Below are 22,588 nucleotides of genomic sequence, written 5' to 3'. Positions count from 1 at the left end.
TAATGCGTGGAAACAATGCTACCTAACAGAAATGTCCATCACCTTTAAACCAGCTTTACAAAAAGATGATACAGATGTTCTGTTAGCCACGAGGACAACCTGAAGAACTTCATCCGACCACATAAACATGGCTTCACAACAGTTTCTCCTAACTCATTTGCCGGGTTTAAATCAAATTTCAAAGGGTGGTCAAACTGTTTGGATTTTTTTTCAACACAATACTATTTAAATCAAAGCATCAGTGGCTGTGTTTAGTTCCCCCCAACTCCTCCAAATTTTCCAAACTTTACATCACATCGAAATATTAAATATAACAAATGACCCATGCATGGAATACTAAATGTAGGTAAATAAAAAAAACTAATTGCATAATTTTGATGTACGTTGCGAAACGAATCTTTTGAGCCAATTTAGCCTATGGTAAGACAATATTTACCACATACAAACGAAAAGTGCTACAGTGCTTTTCGCAAACACTTTTCGCATACTTTTTACAACTAAACACAGCCAGTCAAGTTTTCACCAAAATGATGTCAGACGGTGTCACTAGTCATGCACCATATTTCTCATATCTTTACGTGCACAATTGAAGTATTGTCAGACGGTGTCACGTTGATCCCTTCGGCCAAATCATTACGTCACTTTCGTGGATTTCTTCGTGCACAATTGAAGTTCGTATTGGACAAGGTCAAATGATCTCTGTTTAGGCTTTGCTGCCGCATTCCTGAACTTTGATAACACTGTATATTATTGCCGTGCATGAGAATACAAGGGCCTCATAAAGATTGCAGGACGCAATCCATTTACATATATGTACACTTGGCCGCTAGTACCACAATGCAGCCTTTTCAGCTTGCAACATGCTACTGGAGCAGAAAGCACTTCAACGGCTTCTCAAAGGCGAGGACAAGGCTCAGGAGCAGAAAGGGCATGAGGAATATGATCATCCAGATCGATCCATGGGTATATAGGTTGTTTGGACATGCGAGGGGCCTGAACTTTGACAGCTCTGCTAGCAGATCTTCATGATGCCGGAACAGAAGTGAAAGCTGCATTTCAAAATTGATGAGACAAAGTTACAATGAATCATTATGCCACGGAATTGCGCTTTGGCAGGAGTAAAAAGAGGATCAAAGTCATGCTACCTCACTGTAAGCTTCGAGAGGGATTTGATCATTCCTGTTGAGAACATCAAGCAGTGATAGGTATAGCATATAGTCACGTGCCTGTACAAACAAGCTCCATAATAAATTATTGCAATATAACTTGAAGCAGATGAATTAGGACAAGATCATGCTAAGTTCCAAGAATTGGTTTCATAAATCAGAAGCCTTCTACCACAAGGCTGATAGCTTATAGAAGGCATATATACACGATGTTCATGTAAAACTCATGATCTTGTGAAGGTAAAAGGTGCACATATATAGTTGAGCTGAACGGAGAGAGAGCAATGAACTGTTGTTGCAATCTTGCCTATCATTGTTCCCATCAAACCCTATGTTCAAAATATATATCAGAATTTTGGTGATTACTTCATAGGTAGGAAGCAGCTGACCTGGTTGAACCTCAAGATAAAAAATCACAAAGTATGAAAATAATCACGAAAAATTCGTGAAGTAATTTTCTAAAATAGGGAACAACATAGACACGATTTTTTGTAACATTAGGTATGATGTCATATACCACATGACTAACTGAATAGCTGGGTATAGTAAAATGGACTTTATTTTCCCCTTAAGTGTATAAGTTTTTTTATTCCCAAAGCCATGGAACATAAGTCGTCATGTTTCATATTATTCTACTGCACGCAAAATTCAATCATGTTAGATAACAGTTTCATATCGCACCATAAAACACTGATATTGCATCCATAGCACAATATAAGGAATTGGATGCTTTTCAAAACAAATACTCCAAATACCCTACAGCTCAAGCCTACTCAACGCTAAAAGGTACATCCCATAAAATAGGTAGTAACATGTCATAATGTAAGGCATCAGATCTAATAGCTTCACATGAACTAAAGGAGAACCATATATCACAAATATAAACTCTAATGAAGTAATGTAATGCACATGGTAAGTATATTAGTTCAACTGAAGTATCTAATTTTTACCAAATCAAAAGGTAACCGCAAGTCAGGTGATGCAAAGAGAAATAATTCATTTTCTTTGTCCTTTTGGATGCTCTACAAATCTGAAACATCACGTTGGCTATCACCTTTACTAATACCTTCTTTTTACTTTTTTAATGCACGTTATTGGTGGCTCTTGTTGGATTTTATCTATAGTAGTCTACCTCACCCAACTTGCTTGGGACTAAAAGGCTTTGTTGTTGATCTTGTGCAGGCTGGGTTCAACCTTTGCACAGCAAGTATTTCTGGATCTGCACCAAATGATTGCTGACAGCCTTTTATATCAAGAAAAGGAAGCATAACCTTCTTCACTTAATTGCAGACAACTTGCGAACAAATGATTGAAAAGGACTATGCACTTTCTTGCCATGCACCCTAGATGATGAGATTACTATGACACTGCAGATATTTTTGTGACTGGGTAGACAATGGTACATGTATCTTTCCAGCACTCTTAAGGATAAATTGTTGTAATTCATATAACCAGAATGCAATCTATAAGAACATCCAGGGTTCGCAAAATACATCAAAGATCGCTACCCATCAATAACTCAAAGATTCCAATAGCGGACTGAGAGTTCCTTTGAGCAAATTTCTCACCTTTACTTTCTTGACAAAGCTAAGAGATTCCTCAAATGTGACAGGCTCCGACTTAGACATGGAGCCCAGACAGGTACAGGCAAGGCCCTTGATTCCCCTCAAAGAGACATAATTTCCAAAGTTCCTGCAAGGAATAAGTTGACAAACTGAATATGATATCCCATTACAAAAGGTACAGAAAGAAAATTTACACGCCAAACTTGCAGGTTCACAAAAATGCAAAGACCATAAGTACTAAGTAGTTTGTTGAAATCAACATAATGAAAACAACTGACCATTTGGAAGAGCTTGTTAAAGAGAACTATGTTAGAACAACTTTTGGATCCCTAGGAGTAGATCGATTTGGGTAAACTTAAACAAAGGAAAAACCTTGCTAATACCCGCCACCATCTTCCACGACGCCTCCATTAGGGTTGACGACGCAGAGGCGCATGACGGCGGCGTGGTGCAGTAGCCGGTGCCGGTGGTGTAGAGGAGGATGAAGTGGTCGTGGTGGAGCTTCCCGCCGCTTCAGCACATCCCCGATCGGCTAGGGTTTCTATTGGTGGGGGCAACAGGGTGACAAACTTTTGGACAACCTGCCACTGACCCCCACCTCTTCCTTTTATATGTGTGCTGCGCGACGGGGGGCCACCAGCCTTCTACGAGCTGGGCACCCCCGATCAGGGCGCGAGTCAAGGCCCGTTTGGTCCGTCCGTTTGGTCCGTTGGGCCCAAACGGTGGAGATCAACACTAACATTCTCCCCCTTGATCTCATCTCTTCTTTTTTAACTTATCTCCATCTTTATTTTCTTCATTCTTGATTCTTTATCTACCTACTCCATCACAGATTAGTGCCTATGAGCATGCCTCATCGTCACGGTCAATAGCCGATGGACATAACAGCTACAACACACCTCTCGGTTCTGAAATAGATACTTTAACTTTGGGCCCTTTATCGTCTGGAAAACATAGGCTATACCATAAACCCATGTCGACTGTGTATTCTCTGTACACACTGGGCGGCAAGCCTTTAGTAAGCGGATCCGCAAACACTTTCTGTCATTTACACTCACAATGCATTTCATCACGACTCCGGACTTTCTCCTTTACAACGTATACTTGATGGATAAGTCTTTGCTGTTGGTCTTTGTGGTCCCTTGTACCCCTGCAGCATCTTTTAGTCCTTAGCATCTTGGACTGCAGGCATCTCTTGTACCCATGCAGCATCTTAGACTGCAGGACAGCAGTTAGTGTCCTTTCTAGGACAGCAGTTAGACTAGCATCTTGGACTGCAGGACAGCAGTTAGTGTCCTCTCTAGGACAACAGTTAGACTAGTGTTAGACTAGCATTATTGGCTTCGTTTGCTGCCCAGCAGCCTGCTGTATATATATGTGGCCACCCCTCCCATTGGAAGGCATGGCATTGTGAGTGTGAATGAAGAAAAAAATCCAGAAAACTTCCCCAACTTGAGTGTCATCCTCTCAGCTCAATGAGAGTGAAAATTGAGCTGTTAACATCTGGTATCAGAGCCGTACTTTCCTGTAGGTTAGACATCTCCTGCTCTTCTCCCTCCCAAGCAGCAGTTCAGCCACCAGCAGCGGCAGCTAGCGCAGCAGCACCTGCTGCACCCTCTGCTCCACCTTCCTCACCCGAGCAGACGAGCAGCAGCTCATCCGAGGCTGCGTCTTCTCCACGCAGTAGCCCCTTGGAGGCGCGCCATGTCCGACGCACCGTCTCGGCGCTCGGTCGCCTCGAGCGCACGGCGTCAGCGAGACGCCGAGCTCGCCGCGGCAGAGGAGCGCAGACGAGCGACGGCACAAGCCGCTGCAGCAGCGGCGAGAGCGGCTAGGCTGGCAGCAGCGGAGTTGGCGGCGGCCAGGGCGGAGGTGGAGGCAGAGGAGGCGGAGGATGCAGCTCGTGCGGCGGAGGTCGAGGTTGAGACCTTGCGCGGCAGCCTCAGCGGCTCCATCGCCGGCGACACCACCGCCGACGGGACCTTGAGGAGTTGGAGAGGGAGAGCGCGGTATCACTGGACCAACAGTAACCATAATACCCCTTTCTTTTATTTCGATGAGTCTCAATCCGTAGAATGAAAAACTCATCACCGAGATCAAAATTTGAGGACAAGAATTCTTTATCTATAACAACATATTAACACTACCACTTGAAAGTAGGATGTTATCTTCATTTAAGATGTGTGTAAGCATCTAGGCCCTCAAGGTATGTTTCGGTGATTAATGACAACCATTATTGTGACTAATGAGTTTGTGCAGCTTAATAGATCATTATCGCTCATTTGGTCATATGTCAAAAGAGGCCCCTCAATTTCATTATCCAAAAAGGCGGTCTCGGTATTCAACTCATATATATGTCAAGACTAAGGATCTTTCTAGTCCTAAGTGTCATAAGGTTGAGAAGGACACTTATGTTAGTATAGGTTTTATAGTTTTGTAGTGATCGCACTATTAAGAGGGGTTAAGGCCAAGTAACTTGAGCATGGACATGGTCAATCAAAAATGGATGCACACTATGGTCACTCAGGTTCCTAGAAGTTCAAATAAGTGGTTCTCAACTTATATGTCAAGATTATTTGGATTTCATTCAAGACTCAAATCAGAAAAGGTAAAATCAGAAAAAGTCTTTAACACCGGTTTAACCGACGCTTTCATTTTTCTATACGTCGGTTAAACGAAGTCAGCAGAGTCTGGACAAGTCAATACACCGGTTAAACCGACGCGTTTGAATTAAACGTCGGTGCATTAGTCCAGAGATGGTTTTTCCAGGGTGTTTCAAGGTTCTATACACCGGTTAAACCGACGATGTTTGAATTGAGACGTCGGTGCAATTGACCAGTGAGATGGTTTTTCCAGGGTTTTCTGAAGTTGTACTCACCGGTTAAACCGACGATGGTTTTGAGTTAACGTCGGTGTAGTTGTCCAGAGACTTGGTTTTTCAGTTGATCAGTGGACAACTACACTCACCGGTTAAACCGATGATACGTCGGTTAATCTGCCCAAGTTGTAACGGCTAGCTTTCAGAAGGGGCAGTTTACATTCATCGGTTAAACCGACGATGGCTATTGGAGGATCGTCGGATTAACCGGCGCTACGCAGTTTTCTGGCATCTTTTCTCCAACGGCTCTATTCGTGTGAGCTGCCTTTATATACCCCTCCAATGGGTCATTTTGCTACTCTTGACACCAGGCAACATCCAAACACTCATACTATAGTCAAGAGCCACCTTGAGCTTCATCTTCCATTAAATTGATCATTCAATCATTCAAGAAGCAAGGCTAAGGACTTGAGTAGAGAGAAGCTTGTGTGCATCCGTTCTTGGTGATCGGTTCTTGCTCAAGTGAAGGCCCTAGCTTGTTACTCTTGGTGATTGGCAGCACCTAGGCGATCTTGGTGATTGAAGGTGTTTCTTCCGGAGCTTGCCAAGGATTGTGGGAGCCCGAAGAAGTTTGTACGTGGCTTGAGCTCCACCACGCCAGGATGGTGAACAGAGACTCTTAGTGAGCGCCCAAGTCTCGGTGACAAGACTCTTAGTGAGTGTCACAACGTGGATTAGGGGTGTGTGCCAACACATCGACACCACGGGAAAAAATCCAGTTGTCTCTTGCCCACTCTTTCTTTTCAAGCACTTACTTTCATGCAATTATTCATGTGCTTGACCTTAGAGATCATAACTTAGCTCTACCTTGCTAGGCTTTACTTCTCGTTTTATCTCTCATAGCTTGTGTAGGTAGCTTAGTTATCCGGTTGGTGAATTGGTGCCTTTCTAGCATTGTATAGGTTAAGGTTGCTTTATTGTGTTTTAGAAATTGAAAAAGGCCCAATTTACCCCCTCTCTTGGTTCATCGACTTTGAATGAACTCAAAATGAATTCTCCTTGATAGAGTGTACATAAGAGACATTTCTAAAAAACGATCTCTTATTGTTCTATCTCCTTTTCTTGGATCAACATCCATAAGTACTTTTCTTTTAAAGCCATTCTTTAAAGAGAATACACTTTCTCATGCGATGGTTTTCTTTCTTTCTGAGTCAGAATACACTTTCTCATGCGATGGTTTTCTTTCTTTCTGAGTCACAGGTACTCAGTTCATTTTCTTTTGTCCCTTCAATAAGGACTACATGCAAAACTTTGTCTATAAAAAGACAATAATTAAAACTTCAAGTTCTATTCTATGTCACCGTTAGGCAGAAATAGAATAAAACATCCTTCTATTTACATTAATTCCATATCACCGTTGGGCAGAAACGGAATTAACGTATGGAAAATTCAAAAAATTTTAAAACAATATATCTGCTGCTCAAAATTAAATCCTCTCGTTAGTTCGAATTTAATTTGAGGGTAATCAACTTTATTGCAGCGGAAACTAGAAAATACATTTCTCTAGTTTAAGAGCAGTTCATTATCTATTCTGTGAAAATTGGTCACTTTGATGCAAAATTTATTAGAGACTTAAACTTTAAACTATGACCTATAAAATTATAATATTGTCATCATCAACGTTGGTCAGAAAATAACAATACCATAATTAACTTTAAATTTCTCTTCCTCGAGAAACATCTTTGTGATTCAAGTAGTGCTCAACTTTGAGACTTCAAATGGCAGAATAATGCCAAAACTCAACTTGGACTTTAAACAACGGAAGCTTTTCTATTATTTACCCACAGGGAAAAATTTATCTAAGACTTTTAGACTATTCTTCCAATTAAATCTTCTCGTTGGTTCCAACTTAATTGAAAGATAGCAATAGTATAATAGCATAAATCATTTTCCTTTCTTTATGGCAGCGGAAAACTTTTCTTTTTTTTTCAGAAGTAATTAAACTTCTAAACATTTCTTTATACTGATTTACTCTCTAAACAATTTATCCCGTTGGTTCAAAATTGAGTAAAGAGGACTAAGTATTGACAAAATTGTCAAAAACTCTGCCTTAAAATTGATACTTCTTCAAAAGCATCCTTTCGTCTTTACTTTTCTTTAATCTGGCCCGAGAACGGCCCAGCTCGGCGGCCCAGCAGGCGCGGCCTGCTCGCGCGCACCGCGCCACCTGTTTCCAGCTGGGGCTGTAGCTCGAAAACCGACGACTGGGCTCGCTAATTGGCTCAGCGCCAGCGGTGCCTCTGCGCCGCTCGGTTCTGCAGCCTATCTGGGCTCGGAGCCCAGCAGCCAACGACGAAACGGCCCGGCGCGGCGCCGCGCCCCCCCCCCCCCCCCCCCCCCCCCCCCCCCCGCCCACTTGGAGCCCTCCCGAAGCCCAAGTACAACATCATCAATGCTATGCTTCAAAAGGAGAATCTTGACACAATGGAAGTGAGAGAACTTGTGGGCGAAATTCGCGCCCATGAAATGGGTATCCTTGGTATGTCCGAAGAGCCAACTTCAAGCAAATCAATTGCTCTAAAGAGCAAGGCAAACAAATCCCGCAAGCTCAAGATGATCAAGCAAGAATCAAGCTCAAGCGATGAAGAAGATGATCATGAAAACTCATCCGATGTTTAAGATGATGGAGAACTTGCTCTCATGATGAGAATGTTCACACGCTTGAATGACAAGATCAATAAAAAGGGCTTTAACTTTGACTCTAAAAGAAAAATGTTCCGGCCAATGGATGTCAAGAACAAAATTTGCTACAATTGTGGAGAAAAAGGTCACATCTGTCCAAATTGCCCCAACCCGGACAAAAGAGACAAAGATAACAAGAGCAAGCATCGCCATGATACAAGCGATGATGAAGAAGAAGAAAGGAAGAACAAAAACAAGAAACTTGGGAAGAAAAAGAGTCATGACAAGAAGACAAAGCTCTTCCCAACGAAAAAGGGCAACACCAAGAGAAACTTCTTGGTAGAAAAACAAGAATCGGTGACCGATGTCTCATCAAACGAAGAGTTAAGCGATGAGGAAGAAGATATCGTCACCAGCGCCCTCACAAATGAAGAACCATCGCTACCTCCATCTCCAATGTGCCTCATGGCCAAAGGTAACTCTAAGGTATGTGAGAGTGAAGATGATAGTGATGATGAGCTTGACCCTAATGTGTTTGCTAACCTCATTAATGAGTATACATCCGTTATCAAGAGGGAAAAGGGCAAAGTCAAGGTTCTTGAGAGCACTCGTGCCAAGTTAGAGCTTGACCACTCCGATTTGCTTGGTAAGTACAATGACTTGCTCAAAAAGCACAATAAGTCACTTGTACTTGCTAAGCAAGTTGAAGAGAGCCACAAAAAATTTAAACAAGAGCATAGGGAGTTGGCTCACAAGTATCAAGAACTTGAATTTGCCTATGAAGCAATTGACCCAAGTCTTGAGAACTTTGCTCATGAAACTATTGAGAATGTCAATGCTTCTACTTCATGTAATGATCTACTCATTAATGCAAATGCTACTAATGCTTTGCCCGAGCTTGTACCTTCTAGGGAAAAGAAATTGATGGATCAAGTAGAAGCCTCAAGAGTAGTGTGGAGAAGCTCTCAAGAGGAGAATACATCCACAAGGAGATTCTCTTCAACAATGCCCGTGACTATGGCAAGAGAGGTCTTGGTTCATTTTCGGAGCCAAACATAACTACTACTCCTTCTCCGGAGATCAAGATTAGCTTCATCAAGGAAGTTGGTCCATATTGCCAACATTGCCAAGTCACCTGGCACCACATTAGGGAGTGCACTTTACCATCACGTACTCTTCCTAATTTACCCAAGAATTACTCATCAATGTTTCAAAATAACCATTTTCTCTTGAGTAAAGTGAAGGGAAAGGTGAAGGCCAAATTCATTGGCAAACTCACTAAAGAGTCAAAGAAGAAGCTCCCCAAGCAACTTTGGGTCCCAAAAGCTCTTGTCACACATGTGCAAGGCCCAAAGCTTGTTTGGGTTCTTAAAACTCAAAAGTGAATTCTCATGTGTCTAGGTGAACTACAAAGCCGGTGGAAAACATTGGGTACTTGATAGCGGTTGCTCTCAACACATGATCGGCAATGATAGCATGTGTTCACCACTCTTGAAGACCCCAGAGATCATGAACATGTCACATATGGTGATAATTCAAGGAGAAAATTTTTAGGTTTGGGTAGAATAGCAATTTCTAAAGATTTATCCATTTCTAATGTCTTGTTTGTAGAAGCACTTAGTTTTAATCTCATTTCTATTGCTCAATTGTGTGATCTTAGACTAACGTGTGCCTTTGACAAGAATGGTGTTGTAGTAACTCATGAAAAAGACAAGTCATTGGTATTCACGGGGTTTAGGCATGGCAACATCTATTTGGTGGTAACCTCTATTGTCTAGTAATTATTGATGATTTTTAACGTTACACTTGGGTTATGTTTCTAGGCGATAAGGGTGAAACTCCGGAACTTTTCAAGACATTTGCAAGAAGAGCTCAAAGGGAGTACAACTCCCCAATTGTGAAGATCCGGAGTGACAACGGCACCGAGTTTAGGAATATGAGAATTGAATAATGGTGCGATGAAGAGGGTGTCAAGCATGAGTTCTCCGCCACCTACACGCCTCAACAAAATGGAGTGGTGGAGAGAAAGAACAAGACATTGATCGCTCTAGCAAGAGCAATGTTGGATGACTATGGCACGTCCGAGAAATTTTGGACGGAAGCAATCAACACGGCATGCCATGCGTCCAACCGGGTGTATCTCCACCGACTCCTCAAGAAGACGCCATATGAACTCCTCACCGGGAAGAAGCCAAACATCTCCTACTTTCGAGTCTTTGGTTGCAAATGCTTCATCTATAAGAAGAAAAAGCTCGATAAGTTTGAAAGTAGATGTGATGAAGGATTCTTTCTTGGTTATGCATCAAACTCCAAAGCATATAGAGTATTCAATCAAACCTCCGGATTAGTTGAAGAAACATGTGATGTGAAGTTTGATGAATCTAATGGCTCCCAAGAGGAGGTTTTTGACTATGACAATGTAAGTGATGAGGAAATTGAAGAAACTTTGAAGAAAATGTCCATTGGGGATATCAAGCCGGAAGAGGTGCATGAAGGCAATGATCAAGGGGGAGGACCTTCCTCATCTACACCAATCACCTCCATGGCACCCCAAGTGGATGAAGATCAAGACAAAAATGATACACAACCTCAAGAAGATGTGCCAACGCCAACACCCCAAGTCCAAGAACAAGAAGAGCAAAGTGTTCCACCACAAGCACAAGTCACTCATGATCCACCCCAACAAACATCCACTCAAGCACCGCTAGTGAAGTATGGTCGCATCTCCAAGGATCATCCAATTGGTCAAATCATTTGTAGTCCTTCCAAGGGAGTAAGAACTCGCTCCAAGCATACTTCATTTTGCGAATATTACTCGTTTGTTTCTTATATTGAACCCACTAGCTTAGAGGAAGCGCTTGAGGACTCGGATTGGGTGATGGCCATGCAAGAAGAATTAAACAACTTCACCCGCAATGAAGTTTGGGTCCTCGAAGCTCCTCCGAAAGACAAGAATATCATCGGCACCAAGTGGGTCTTTCGAAACAAGCAAGATGAACATGGGGTGGTAATACGCAACAAAGCAATACTTGTGGCAAAAGGTTTTTCTCAAGTCAAAGGTTTGGATTTTGGTGAAACTTTTGCTCCGGTCGTAAGACTTGAAGCTATCCGCATCTTTCTTACTTACTCTTCACATCATAACATTAAGTTGTATCAAATGGATGTGAAAAGTGCATTCTTAAATGGCGTTATTAACGAACTTGTTTATGTTGAGCAACCTCCCGGGTTTGAAGATCCGAGAAATCATAACCATGTTTATAGGTTGCACAAGGCACTCTATGGGCTCAAACAAGCTCTAAGGGCTTGGTATGAGAGGCTTCGTGACTTCCTAATCATGCAAGGCTTCAAGATCGGGAGGGTGGACACCACCTTGTTCACAAAAGACGTCAACGGGGATCTTTTCATTTGTCAAATTTATGTTGACGATATTATCTTTGGCTCAACTAACGATTCACTAAGCCATGAGTTTGCTACCATGATGTCTAGGGAATTCGAGATGTCCATGATTGGCGAATTGACCTTCTTCCTTGGTTTTCAAGTCAAACAAATGAAGGAAGGGACATTCATCCATCAAGAAAAGTATACTAAAAATATCTTGAAGAAGTTCAAGATGGATGAGTGCAAGCCAATCAAAACACCCATGGCAACCAATGGGCATCTCGACTTGGATGTGGACGGTAAATCGGTTGATCAATCCCTCTATCGTTCTATGATAGGGTCTTTGCTTTACCTTACCGCATCAAGGCCCGATATAATGTTTAGTGTGTGCTTGTGTGCCCGCTTTCAAGCTAACCCAAAGGAATCACACCTTTCGGCTGTGAATAGGATCCTTCGGTATCTCAAGCACACCCCTAGCATAGACTTGTGGTACCCCAAAGGCGCTAGTTTAGATCTCTTGGGATACTCGGATTCGGATTTTGCCGGAAGCCGTGTGGATCGCAAGAGTACCTCCGGGGGTTGTCACTTGTTTGGGCGTTCTCTAGTTTCTTGGTCAAGTAAGAAGCAAAATTCCGTGGCTTTGTCCACCGCGGAAGCGGAATATATAGCGGCCGGTGCATGTTGTGCCCAAATTCTATATATGAAGCAAACCCTTTTGGACTTTGGTGTGAAACTAGATAGGATCCAACTCCTTTGTGACAATGAAAGTGCCGTAAAAATTGCCAAGAATCCGGTTCAACACTCTCGCACAAAGCACATTGATATTCGCCATCACTTCTTGCGTGATCACGAAGCCAAAAGAGACATATCTCTTCAAGGTGTGAGATCCGAGGAGCAATTGGCGGATATTTTCACAAAACCATTAGACGAGAGTACTTTTGTAAGGCTAAGGAATGAGCTTAATGTGTTAGATGCGGCAAACGTCATGTAAGTTGCCTTGTCATATAGAAAAATGCCCAAACAAGGAAGAAGGGTTTAGCTAGAGGTGGTGGTCCACATGTTTTCTTCTAGGCTTGTAGAAAGGCTCATCATGGAGAAGCTTCCCGTGGGTTCAAACTTGACAAGTAGAATTTAAATTCTTGCTATGCATTTCTTGTCATATAGATGTGCACTTCATGTTTACCTCTTCTTTCGCATGTGGTTGTAGCTTGCACCATCATTGCATGCGTAAGGGTCACAAAGGAGATCACTTGATGAAAATGAGACTTATTTTATATACAAGATCTTAATTCATGAAAAGTGAAAAGAGCAAAGTGTTAGGTGCGTTATTGGCTAGTGAGTCATGTCATAATGAGTTTGAAGCTCTCTATCTTCAATATTCCTATGACAAGGCTCATACATTTTATTTGGCGCTTTGTCTCGCTTTGCGGCTTTTCCTTTGTTTAAAAAGAAAATTATTTAAGCTAGTGTGCTATCCTATTTATTTTGAGGGGTAAAGTCGACTATGCAAGTCCATTAACTTGAGTTTATTTGAATCTTATAAGTTTATTGGACTTAGCATAGAAGTGTGAGCTGAGTGAAGCTTTTTGGGTTCACCGGTTAAACCGACGCTTAAAAGGTTTTAACTCATCGGTTTAACCGGCGTTACTAAGTTTCAGCCTCAGCTCAGTCAAACCAGGCGTTCAACCGGCGTATACAAATTTCGGAGCATCGGATCAACCGGTGAACGTATTAAAGTTCTGTCTCAGAAATCAACCGGTGATCCCATCAATCAACCGGCGAGTTCAAAAAGCATTACGTCGGATCAACCGGCGCTCAGATGATTTTTTTTTTGCTGGAGTCTCGAGTGAACTGCACCGATGAAATCGACCGGCGCTCAAGACCTAGGCATCGGTTTAACCGGCGTTAAGTAAAAACGCGGGGCCCACCTGTCATATATTGTCATGTGCAGAAAGTACTGTTCACGACGTGAACAGTAATAGGGTCCAGATATTAGGAAAGATTAGATTAGATTGGTTTGTTATTTTCTTAAATTTAGAGATTGGTTTCTTAAGGGTCAAGTCAATGTTTCTTAAGGGTCAAGTCAGCCCATCTCTATATAAGGATGGGATTGTATTTCTTTTGAGGGAGAAAGAAAAAGCAAGAATTATCAGGAGAGATCCTCATCTAACTCCGGGCCTTGAGATTGGGCGCAGCCGCCGCCGGCGTGCCCGATCTCAAGTGTCCGGTTCAGCGTCCATTTGTCCCTCACAATTCCCCCAATTTACCTAGTTTTGCACGGTCCCTGATCAGATCCGTGACAATTGGTATCAGCTTGCTTCGGTTTCGATCATGGCTTCTGCTGCCGGTGATCCATCAACATCGGTGGAAGATTTGTGCGCCAACATGCTAGAAGACTGCGCAAAGATCAAAGCCTTGCTCCTGAAATTGAAGGAGAGCTTGCGGCGAGACAAGGCGGCAACACAGCTTCAAGCAGCAGCATGTGGATTGTTGGCCAGGCGACAAGCACGGGCAGCGCTGGCATTGCCACTTTCCGCCGCGGCGGCACAGCAGCAGCTTCAAGATGGTGTCTCCGTGGATCAGCTTGCTTGTCATGAGGCCCTAGTTGTTGCTGATCCAGCCCCTGCTCGAATCCGTAGCCGGTTGAGACCCGCGCTGCCACAGTTGCCGGTTCGTACCCCACATGGCGTCTCCGTGGTTTGTCTCGCTTTTCCCGCAGGGGCAGATCAACTTCTATTCCTCGGCATGCATCTGCATGGCAAGACCAAGAAATCAGGGTCTCCGGGACATGCTGCCACGCCTCGGCGCCGGCCACCGAGGGCACGCATGCGCTTGGAACCGTGGGCTCCACCTGATCATCACAGCTCGAGGGCGAGCTGTCTTCGAAGGAGGGAGGAGATGTCATGTGCAGAAAGTACTGTTCACGACGTGAACAGTAATAGGGTCCAGATATTAGGAAAGATTAGATTAGATTGGTTTGTTATTTTCTTAAATTTAGAGATTGGTTTCTTAAGGGTCAAGTCAATGTTTCTTAAGGGTCAAGTCAGCCCATCTCTATATAAGGATGGGATTGTATTTCTTTTGAGGGAGAAAGAAAAAGCAAGAATTATCAGGAGAGATCCTCATCTAACTCCGGGCCTTGAGATTGGGCGCAGCCGCCGCCGGCGTGCCCGATCTCAAGTGTCCGGTTCAGCGTCCATTTGTCCCTCACAATTCCCCCAATTTACCTAGTTTTGCACGGTCCCTGATCAGATCCGTGACATATATCCCTTGCCCGCGGCCTCTGTTTTTCTCAGATTATTCTTCTCGCCGCCGCCGCTCCGCTCCCGCACCCGACTCGCTCGCGCCGCCGCCGTTGCACCTCGCCGCCGCCGTACGCCGCCACTGCAGGCCTCCGCCGCCGCAACGGTGATCAACTTTATTGCAGCGGAAACTAGAAAAATACATTTCTCTAGTTTAAGAGCAGTTCATTATCTATTCTGTGAAAATTGGTCACTTTGATGCAAAATTTACCAGAGACTTAAACTTTAAGCTATGACCTATAAAATTATAATATTGTCATCATCAACGTTGGTCAGAAAATAACAATATCATAATTAACTTTAAATTTCTCTTCCTCGAGAAACATCTTTGTGATTCAAGTAGTGCTCAACTTTGAGACTTCAAATGGCAGAATAATGCCAAAACTCAACTTGGACTTTAAACAACGGAAGCTTTTCTATTCTTTACCCACAGGGAAAAATTTATCTAAGACTTTTAGACTATCCTTCCAATTAAATCTTCTCGTTGGTTCCAACTTAATTGAAAGATAGCAATAGTATAATAGCATAAATCATTTTCCTTTCTTTATGGCAGCGGAAAACTTTTCTTTTTTTCAGAAGTAATTAAACTTCTAAACATTTCTTTATACTGATTTACTCTCTAAACAATTTATCCCGTTGGTTCAAAATTGAGTAAAGAGGACTAAGTATTGACAAAATTGTCAAAAACTCTGCCTTAAAATTGATACTTCTTCAAAAGCATCCTTTCGTCTTTACTTTTCTTTAATCTGGCCCGAGAACGGCCCAGCTCAGCGGCCCAGCAGGCGCGGCCTGCTCGCGCGCACCGCGCCACCTGTTTCCAGCTGGGGCTATAGCCCGAAAACCGACGACTGGGCTCGCTAATTGGCCCAGCGCCAGCGGTGCCTCTGCGCCGCTCGGTTCTGCAGCCTATCTGGGCTCGGAGCCCAGCAGCCAACGACGAAACGGCCCGGCACGGCGCAGCGCCCCCCCCCCCCCCCCCCCCCCGCCCACTTGGGCTCATTTTGGCCCGTCAGTCCCGGAGCAATCGTGACCATCGAATGGAATCTGACGGTCCGGCGGCATTCTCGGTCGAACAAAAACCGAAACCGACGCTCCTTCGTAAACCTAGCTTCATTCTTTCTTCCCTTTCTCTCTTCTGGCACATGGTGGCGGCGGATGGCCATGGCGGCCGGAGAAAAAGGGGCGGCTCCGCCGTGGCTCCGCTCCCTCCCCGGCGCGCCTCTAGGTCCGGCAGAAGCGGCATGGCCGCGCCGACCGAAAGCCTTTTTCCTACTCCTTCTTTTCTCTTGTTCTGGCGCCATCGCTGCCGTGCGGCTCTCGTGCGCGCAGTCGGGCCAGGGCCCTTCTCTCCTCCCCCGCTGCGCGCAGTCGGGCTCGGGGTCATCTCGCCACCAAGGACGCTACCATGGCGCCACCGCGTGCTCTCGTGCGCCCTTGCAGGCCCTCTCGCCGGCGCCGGGTGCGACCAAGTCGCGCGTGGCTCTGTCGAGGGGCTCCGCCGGGGTGCTTCTCACACGAGGTTGAGCTTGCGGCTCCTCGGTGGTAGACCAAGAGGTGAGTACTTTTCTTTTGGGGTAGGGTTTGGATCTTGCACTTCTCCCGATTCAAGATCAGAATTGGTTCTGTGCTTGCAATTAGGGTTAGGGTTTGTCGAACCGAATCCCTTCTATTCGTTTCTTTCAAATCTTTGATCGAAATCTTTCTGTTCTCTTTCGATTCGAGGTCGAATCTCGATCTACAACGCTAGATCGGCTCTTGATACCATTGTTAGAACAACTTTTGGATCCCTAGGAGTAGATCGATTTGGGTAAACTTAAACAGAGGAAAAACCTTGCTAATACCCGCCACCATCTTCCATGACGCCTCCATTAGGGTTGACGACGCAGAGGCGCATGACGGCGGTGTGGTGCAGTAGCCGATGCCGGTGGTGTAGAGGAGGATGAAGTGGTCGTGGTGGAGCTTCCCGCCGCTTCAGCACATCCCCGATCGGCTAGGGTTTCTATTGGTGGGGGCAACAAGGCGACAAACTTTCGGACAACCTGCCACTGACCAGCCTTTTATATGTGTGCTGCACGACGGGGGCCCACCAGCCTTCCACGGACTGGGCACCCCCGATCAGGGTGCGAGTCAAGGCCCGTTTGGTACGGACCAAACGGTGGAGATCAACCCTAACAAACTAAACTCAAAGGTTCCATGGGAGCTGAGAAGACCATAACTTTTAATGAGAAAAACCACCAGTGAACTACAATGAGATGCCAATTTGGCAAAAGAAGAGGGAGAGAGAGATTCTTAATTTATTTCTAGCAAGAAATTAACCGGAAGCGCACGAGATCAACCAAGAGATGTGTCGTTTGTACTGTGAGGATCAGGATAAGTGTAAAGCACAGAATTAAGAAAAGATGTAAGGATCATGAACATGAACCTTAAATCCTTTTTTTCCCCTATTTTCTAGCTACAATTTGGAGCAATTATTACAACAAATGGATTCCCGAAACACTGCTCCCATCAAAAGGTCTTTATATCGCAGTGATATCGCGCCAGAATCAAGAACAGTTCAGACTTCAGAAGTATGATTCAGGCTAGCTAACAAATAGGGCTGGTACCATGTATAGCCATTTCCGGCCAGCACGCCACCACAATTCACAGCCACGTAAAGCAAGAATCACACCTTAAGAGGGTACGCGCTACGCTCCATCAGTCTGAATCAGACAACCGCATCCGCGAAGGACAGGACTAGCAACCAACAAGAATTGAAAAAAAAAAAGAAAAAGGATCCCAGCGCAGCAAAGCGGATCTCCATACAACGCCAAGGGTCCTAGAAACTGGGGAGACGACAGGGTTCTTGCTCACCTGGAGCGGAGAGGCTGGGCGGCGAGAACGAGAAGCTTCAATTCCTTCCCCGCCGACAAGCGAGTCCTCGAGGAGTGAATCGTTGGGGAGACGGGGAGGATTGGATGCCGAGGGAGAGAGCCGGAGGGCTGGCTGCCGGTGGCTGCTGTGGCCGTACGGGTGTGGGGCTGGCTGGGGAGGGAGGTGGACTCGAGCGGCTGCGGAAATAGCGGCGGAGACGCAGCAGATTATGAAGTCTATAGTTTTTTTTCCCATTCACGAAAACAAATTATGAAGTGTACGGATGGAGTGTTCCTAGGATCATCACCGGCGTTTTTTTACCAAATGGGGAAAAGGGATTCAGTTTTTTCCAAAAAAAAGATACTATTTTCTGTAGTTAAAATATTTCCTATACGCCTAATAAAAAAATGAACACTACTCTCCATTCAGCTGCTTGTCAGCCTGCTCGCCAACTAGCTAGCAGTGTTTTTCTCTCACATCAAATCAGCATCAGGCACCAACCACTAGCCAGCCAGCACCACTGTAACACCCCTGTGTTAATCGTGCTCGCTAATCACGTGTTTAATCGCTAATCATGGCTTAAGCGCGTCATTAGCGTTAACCGAGTTCGCGCGTTAAACATTATTTTAGCGATGTTCGATCTCGTTTTTCTCCTTGATCCGAGCTCCAAATCAACTTTCGCCCAAAACGAAAGTTGTAGATCTTCTGTTGGTCTACAACTTTTATTTTGGCCAAATTTTACATTCTCATATCAAATTTTGAGTTTTGGCCAGTCAAACTCGAGTCAAATTGATTCAATTGGTGCACTGTTCCTCTCCTGTGCTCGTTGCTGTGCTCGTACGCCGCCCATACCGGCGTCTGGCCGCCGGCGAGCGACGCCACGCGTCGGCAATCGCGCCCCGACGCCGCTCAAGCTTGGCCTTATGTTTCCCAGAGACGTCTTCGTTTTCGCTTCGCCCTTCTCCTTCCTTGCGCTTGCGCGGAGCAGAAACGAGCTCGAGCCGCCGCCGAGCTCTGCGTCAACCGTTCCTCGCCGCCCCACCTCAATCTGTTGCACTCCGAGCTGCGCGACCTCGCCCCGAACCCACTCCACATCTTCCCGAGCTCGGCCGTGCCCTACGCCGGCCGAATCGAGTCTGCAGAACCGCCGTCCGCCCCGAGCTCCACCTCCACGCCGATGACCCTCCTCCGGCCCTCCTTCGCGCAAAACAAGTCCGTGGTGAGCTTCCCCATGCCACGCTCCTACTTCCCGACCTCTTCCCCACTCGATTGCGCGGCCACCATCGCTGATTTGCCGCCGCGCCGCCGTGACCGCGCACCGCCCCCACTGTGCACGCCGCCAGGCCTCCCTGGGCGGGGCCGCGCGCCCCGAGGCCGCCCGGCCATGCTGATGCTCGCGCCGCCCGCTCCCGCCGCCGCCTTGCCTCGCAGCGGCCGAAACGCCGCCGTCGCCCGCCGCGGCCGCCCTACCGTGCGCGCCCCTGTTCCCCGCCCCGCGCGCACACCCCCGACCCCGCCTGCCCGTCCTGGCCGTGGGGCCCCGCCATAGCGCCGCCGGCCGGCCCCCGCCAGCGGGGAGCGCCGCCGCGGGCCCGCTAGTGCCGCGCCGGCCTTGACCGTGCGAGCGAGCGAAGCAGGGGAGGGGGCGAGCTGGGCCGGCGCCCACTGGCAAGTGGGGCCCGGCTATCAGCCACCCCCCTTTTATTATTTCTCTTTATTTATTAAATGGCTGAAACCTTCCAAAAATTGTAGAAAAATACAGAAAAATCCTAAAAATATAAACTCAATTTTGTTAGGTTTCTAAAATCGAGATCTTCAGGGGAAAAATACTCAAGCATGAATTATGTCACTGTTACCCCTGTTAATATTTTGTTTTGTGCTTGATCTAGTTTAATTATTACCACTTATTCTGTTGCTCTAAAAATTATGAAAAATTTGCAGTGGCTTAATTCTTGCATGTTTAGTTCACTGAAAAAGTTTCAGGTGCATGGTCTATGTGCAAGTGTGTGGATCTATTGTTGTTTAATTGCTTTTCTAGGATTAAAATGAATACTCTCGATCGTCGTTAAATGTTGGAAAATTTTGGGTGGCATGCTTTACTGCTTTCACGTTAAGCTGGTTAATTTTGTTGATAGATCATGTATGCAAGTTAGGTTTTTACTTTTATATTGCCCTAGCTATGCTCTTTTCCTTTTTAATGTTGTTAGTTAATTGTTTCATGCATGTGTAACTTCAGCAAAGTTAATTTTTGTTTCACTCCATGCTACCCTAAGCTAGTTTAGTAGTTGTTGTTTTGAAGGAAACACTTCAGGCTAAAATGAGTTGAACTTCTGAACCGCATAGCGTTTCATCGTTTTGAAATGCATCGCATCATAAGCACACATGCATCGCACTGTGTCCTAACGGTTGCATGGCATATTTTTATTCGTGTAGACGCCGCGAACGAAGTCGCCTACGAGTTGATCGCTGAGCCGGTCCAGGAGCCACAAGCAGAAGAGCAGCAGGAGGTCGCCGTTGAGCCCGCTCCAGAAGATCTCGTTAACCCCGCTGACCTGCAAGGCAAGCCCCGGAGCATAACCTCTATTTTCAGTATTCAACGTTATTATTTAAGTATTTGTGCATTTATGTTCTAGGAGTTGTATGGAACCATAGTATGCATGTTTTCCCTAGGTACCGTGGGTCTATACTAGTATACAGGTGTCGATAGAAATGCTCTGCTAAGTAGGATTTCGGTAGAAGTCGAGTGATTACTGTCACTCGCGAGTTTTAGGATCTTGATTCCTTAGCTATGGCTTTGAAATGCGCTGATGAGTAAAAAGAATTGGAGACCGGGCGGGATTGAGTTGGAGTATTGCTATAGAATAGATGAGAAAATGAACTCCCGCCTGTGTCGATTGAGGACCGTACCGTTGTTGGCCCTGATGACCGAGTTTGAACAGTACTAACCACATGTCGGAAGTAGGAGGTAGTCGAAACCGGTAAGCTAATTACCTGAATTGCAACGATACTTTGAATCGCGACCTGCTATTTTGGGAGTGGGATGATGGCGGGTGTTGGATTGTATGTCGCCTCCGGGTTCTCTGGGAGTTCGCCGTGAGGGACCCTTCACCCGGGTTTTGGCAGGCGTGATTCAGACGTCGGGGTGATGATGGGAACAGTTGACGTGTGTGGCCCGACGGGGTTTTCACGTGTCGTGTGAGTTAGGTCCACCTTGCAAGGTTAAATCGGATCGATTCGCCGTCTCTCTCGGTTAAGAGAATCTTGGTCACTGCGTCACATCGTAGTAAGAAGTGGAATAAGTATTGAAAGGTAACGATGGAATGTTGTACCTGTTGTTTTGAAGAAATAATCTGATCTACCATGTGTGCTCTAGATGTGTAGGCGAATTTAGTTAATACTCGCTGTACTAATTGGAGCTAAAATATTGAAAGTAAGGATTCACTTCTAGCAGCCTTTCAGCAAAAGAACTCCAGAGCCAAAAAGCTTTGCATGTCTAGGTAATGGCTAAGTATACCCAAGGTCGGATAAGCCTTGCTGAGTATTAGTATACTCAGGGTTGTTGTTGTAACCCTTCTAAGCAGGTTGCGTTCCCGCTGACTTCGAGGAGGTATGTGCGTCCTGGGTGGACCGTCGAGTGGGCCCCGTCTTCCCCGTGAAGATCGGGTAGGTTGGCGTCACATCGGTGGGCAGGATGTGGAGCTCACCTTATAGCATCGTCGTGGTTATCGTATTGTATTTTGAACTCAGTTTTAAACTTCCGCTGTGCTTTGGAACTCTGTCGTTTGTACTTGAAGCTTTTATGTAAAACCTGTGTTGTAAATTAATTTGAAGATTTCTGTATGCTGGTATCACCTGTGCTCGTCTTCGTACGGGTCTACTAGTGCAATTGTGATCTTGGAAAACAGTAGTTTAATCAGGATTTACCCGACAGCCTGTCAGATTACACCGTTTTAAGTGCACAGTAACTTGATTAAGCATTAAGATGATGGTTAGCGCACTTAAGCCGGTTTAATTTGGACGGTGCTGCTACAGCTGGCATCAGAGCTCTAAATTGCACTGGGGTGATTACTGGCATGCTTAATTACGTTAAGTAACTCTTACCTTGCAACGATTTTGGGTTTTTCGAAAAGTTGACGCTAGATGCGCTAAGGAATATGATAGATAGTTCGTATGCCCTAATTATATTATATAAGTTAGGTGGCATCTAAGTATCTATTTTATTCCAGCACTTCCAGCTTTTACTTTTTGTTAAACCTTACTTCTGTAACGACGCACCTCCGCTAAGGTAAGCAAGGTAAGCATTCTTGGTAGTCCTTTTGAATAGCCCACGTGTTTCATACGTGCGCGGGTCCCGTATGATGAGCATACAAGGAGGTGATAAGGCTCAATTCAAACGAGCCTGTCTCTATCTTCCGCCTGATATGGAGTGCGGATTTCATACTGTGTGATTGTGATCACGGTCATTTCGTAAGGTAATGTTACGAGATGTAAACCTGTCATGCGGTTGGCCATGACCGTGACCCTTGGGACACGTCTACCCTTGGATGTCCCGTAAGGCGAGTGTATGGGAAGTGAATACGTTGTTATGACGTATGCAGCGCTGCCCATTCAGCGTCGAACGTCTGGGTGCCATCTCTATAGTGGATGGTAATGTATGTGTGAATATGTGGGAAACTGCATATGCGTTACCCGTGTGTCCTAGGACACATGGGGGCCGTTCGTGTGTGCTGGCACGAAGGGTCCAGAAATGGATAATTATATCTCTCTTGTTGTCTTGGTTTGTCTGCAGGAAACTAACCACGTTAAGCGCGTTATAAAATCCTTGAT

At 45.3% G+C, this 22,588-nt stretch overlaps 1 protein-coding gene across 1 annotated transcript; it reads right to left on the bottom strand.

The window, feature by feature from the left end:
• Positions 1-352: 352 nt before the first annotated feature.
• On the bottom strand, positions 353-17,979 carry LOC120669163 (the record flags this gene model as incomplete). Its single annotated transcript, XM_039948962.1, has 4 exons — positions 353-1,049; positions 1,146-1,226; positions 2,735-2,858; positions 17,762-17,979. Coding segments are annotated over 4 exons (609 nt in total), but the record flags the coding sequence as incomplete, so codon positions are not given.
• Positions 17,980-22,588: the final 4,609 nt, after the last annotated feature.

The sequence above is a fragment of the Panicum virgatum genome, chromosome 4N, assembly GCF_016808335.1.
Source record: "Panicum virgatum strain AP13 chromosome 4N, P.virgatum_v5, whole genome shotgun sequence".
In the NCBI taxonomy this organism is placed as follows: Eukaryota; Viridiplantae; Streptophyta; class Magnoliopsida; order Poales; family Poaceae; genus Panicum; species Panicum virgatum.
The sequence above is the reverse complement of the archived record's forward strand: the minus strand, read 5'-3'. Positions and strand labels throughout refer to the sequence as shown.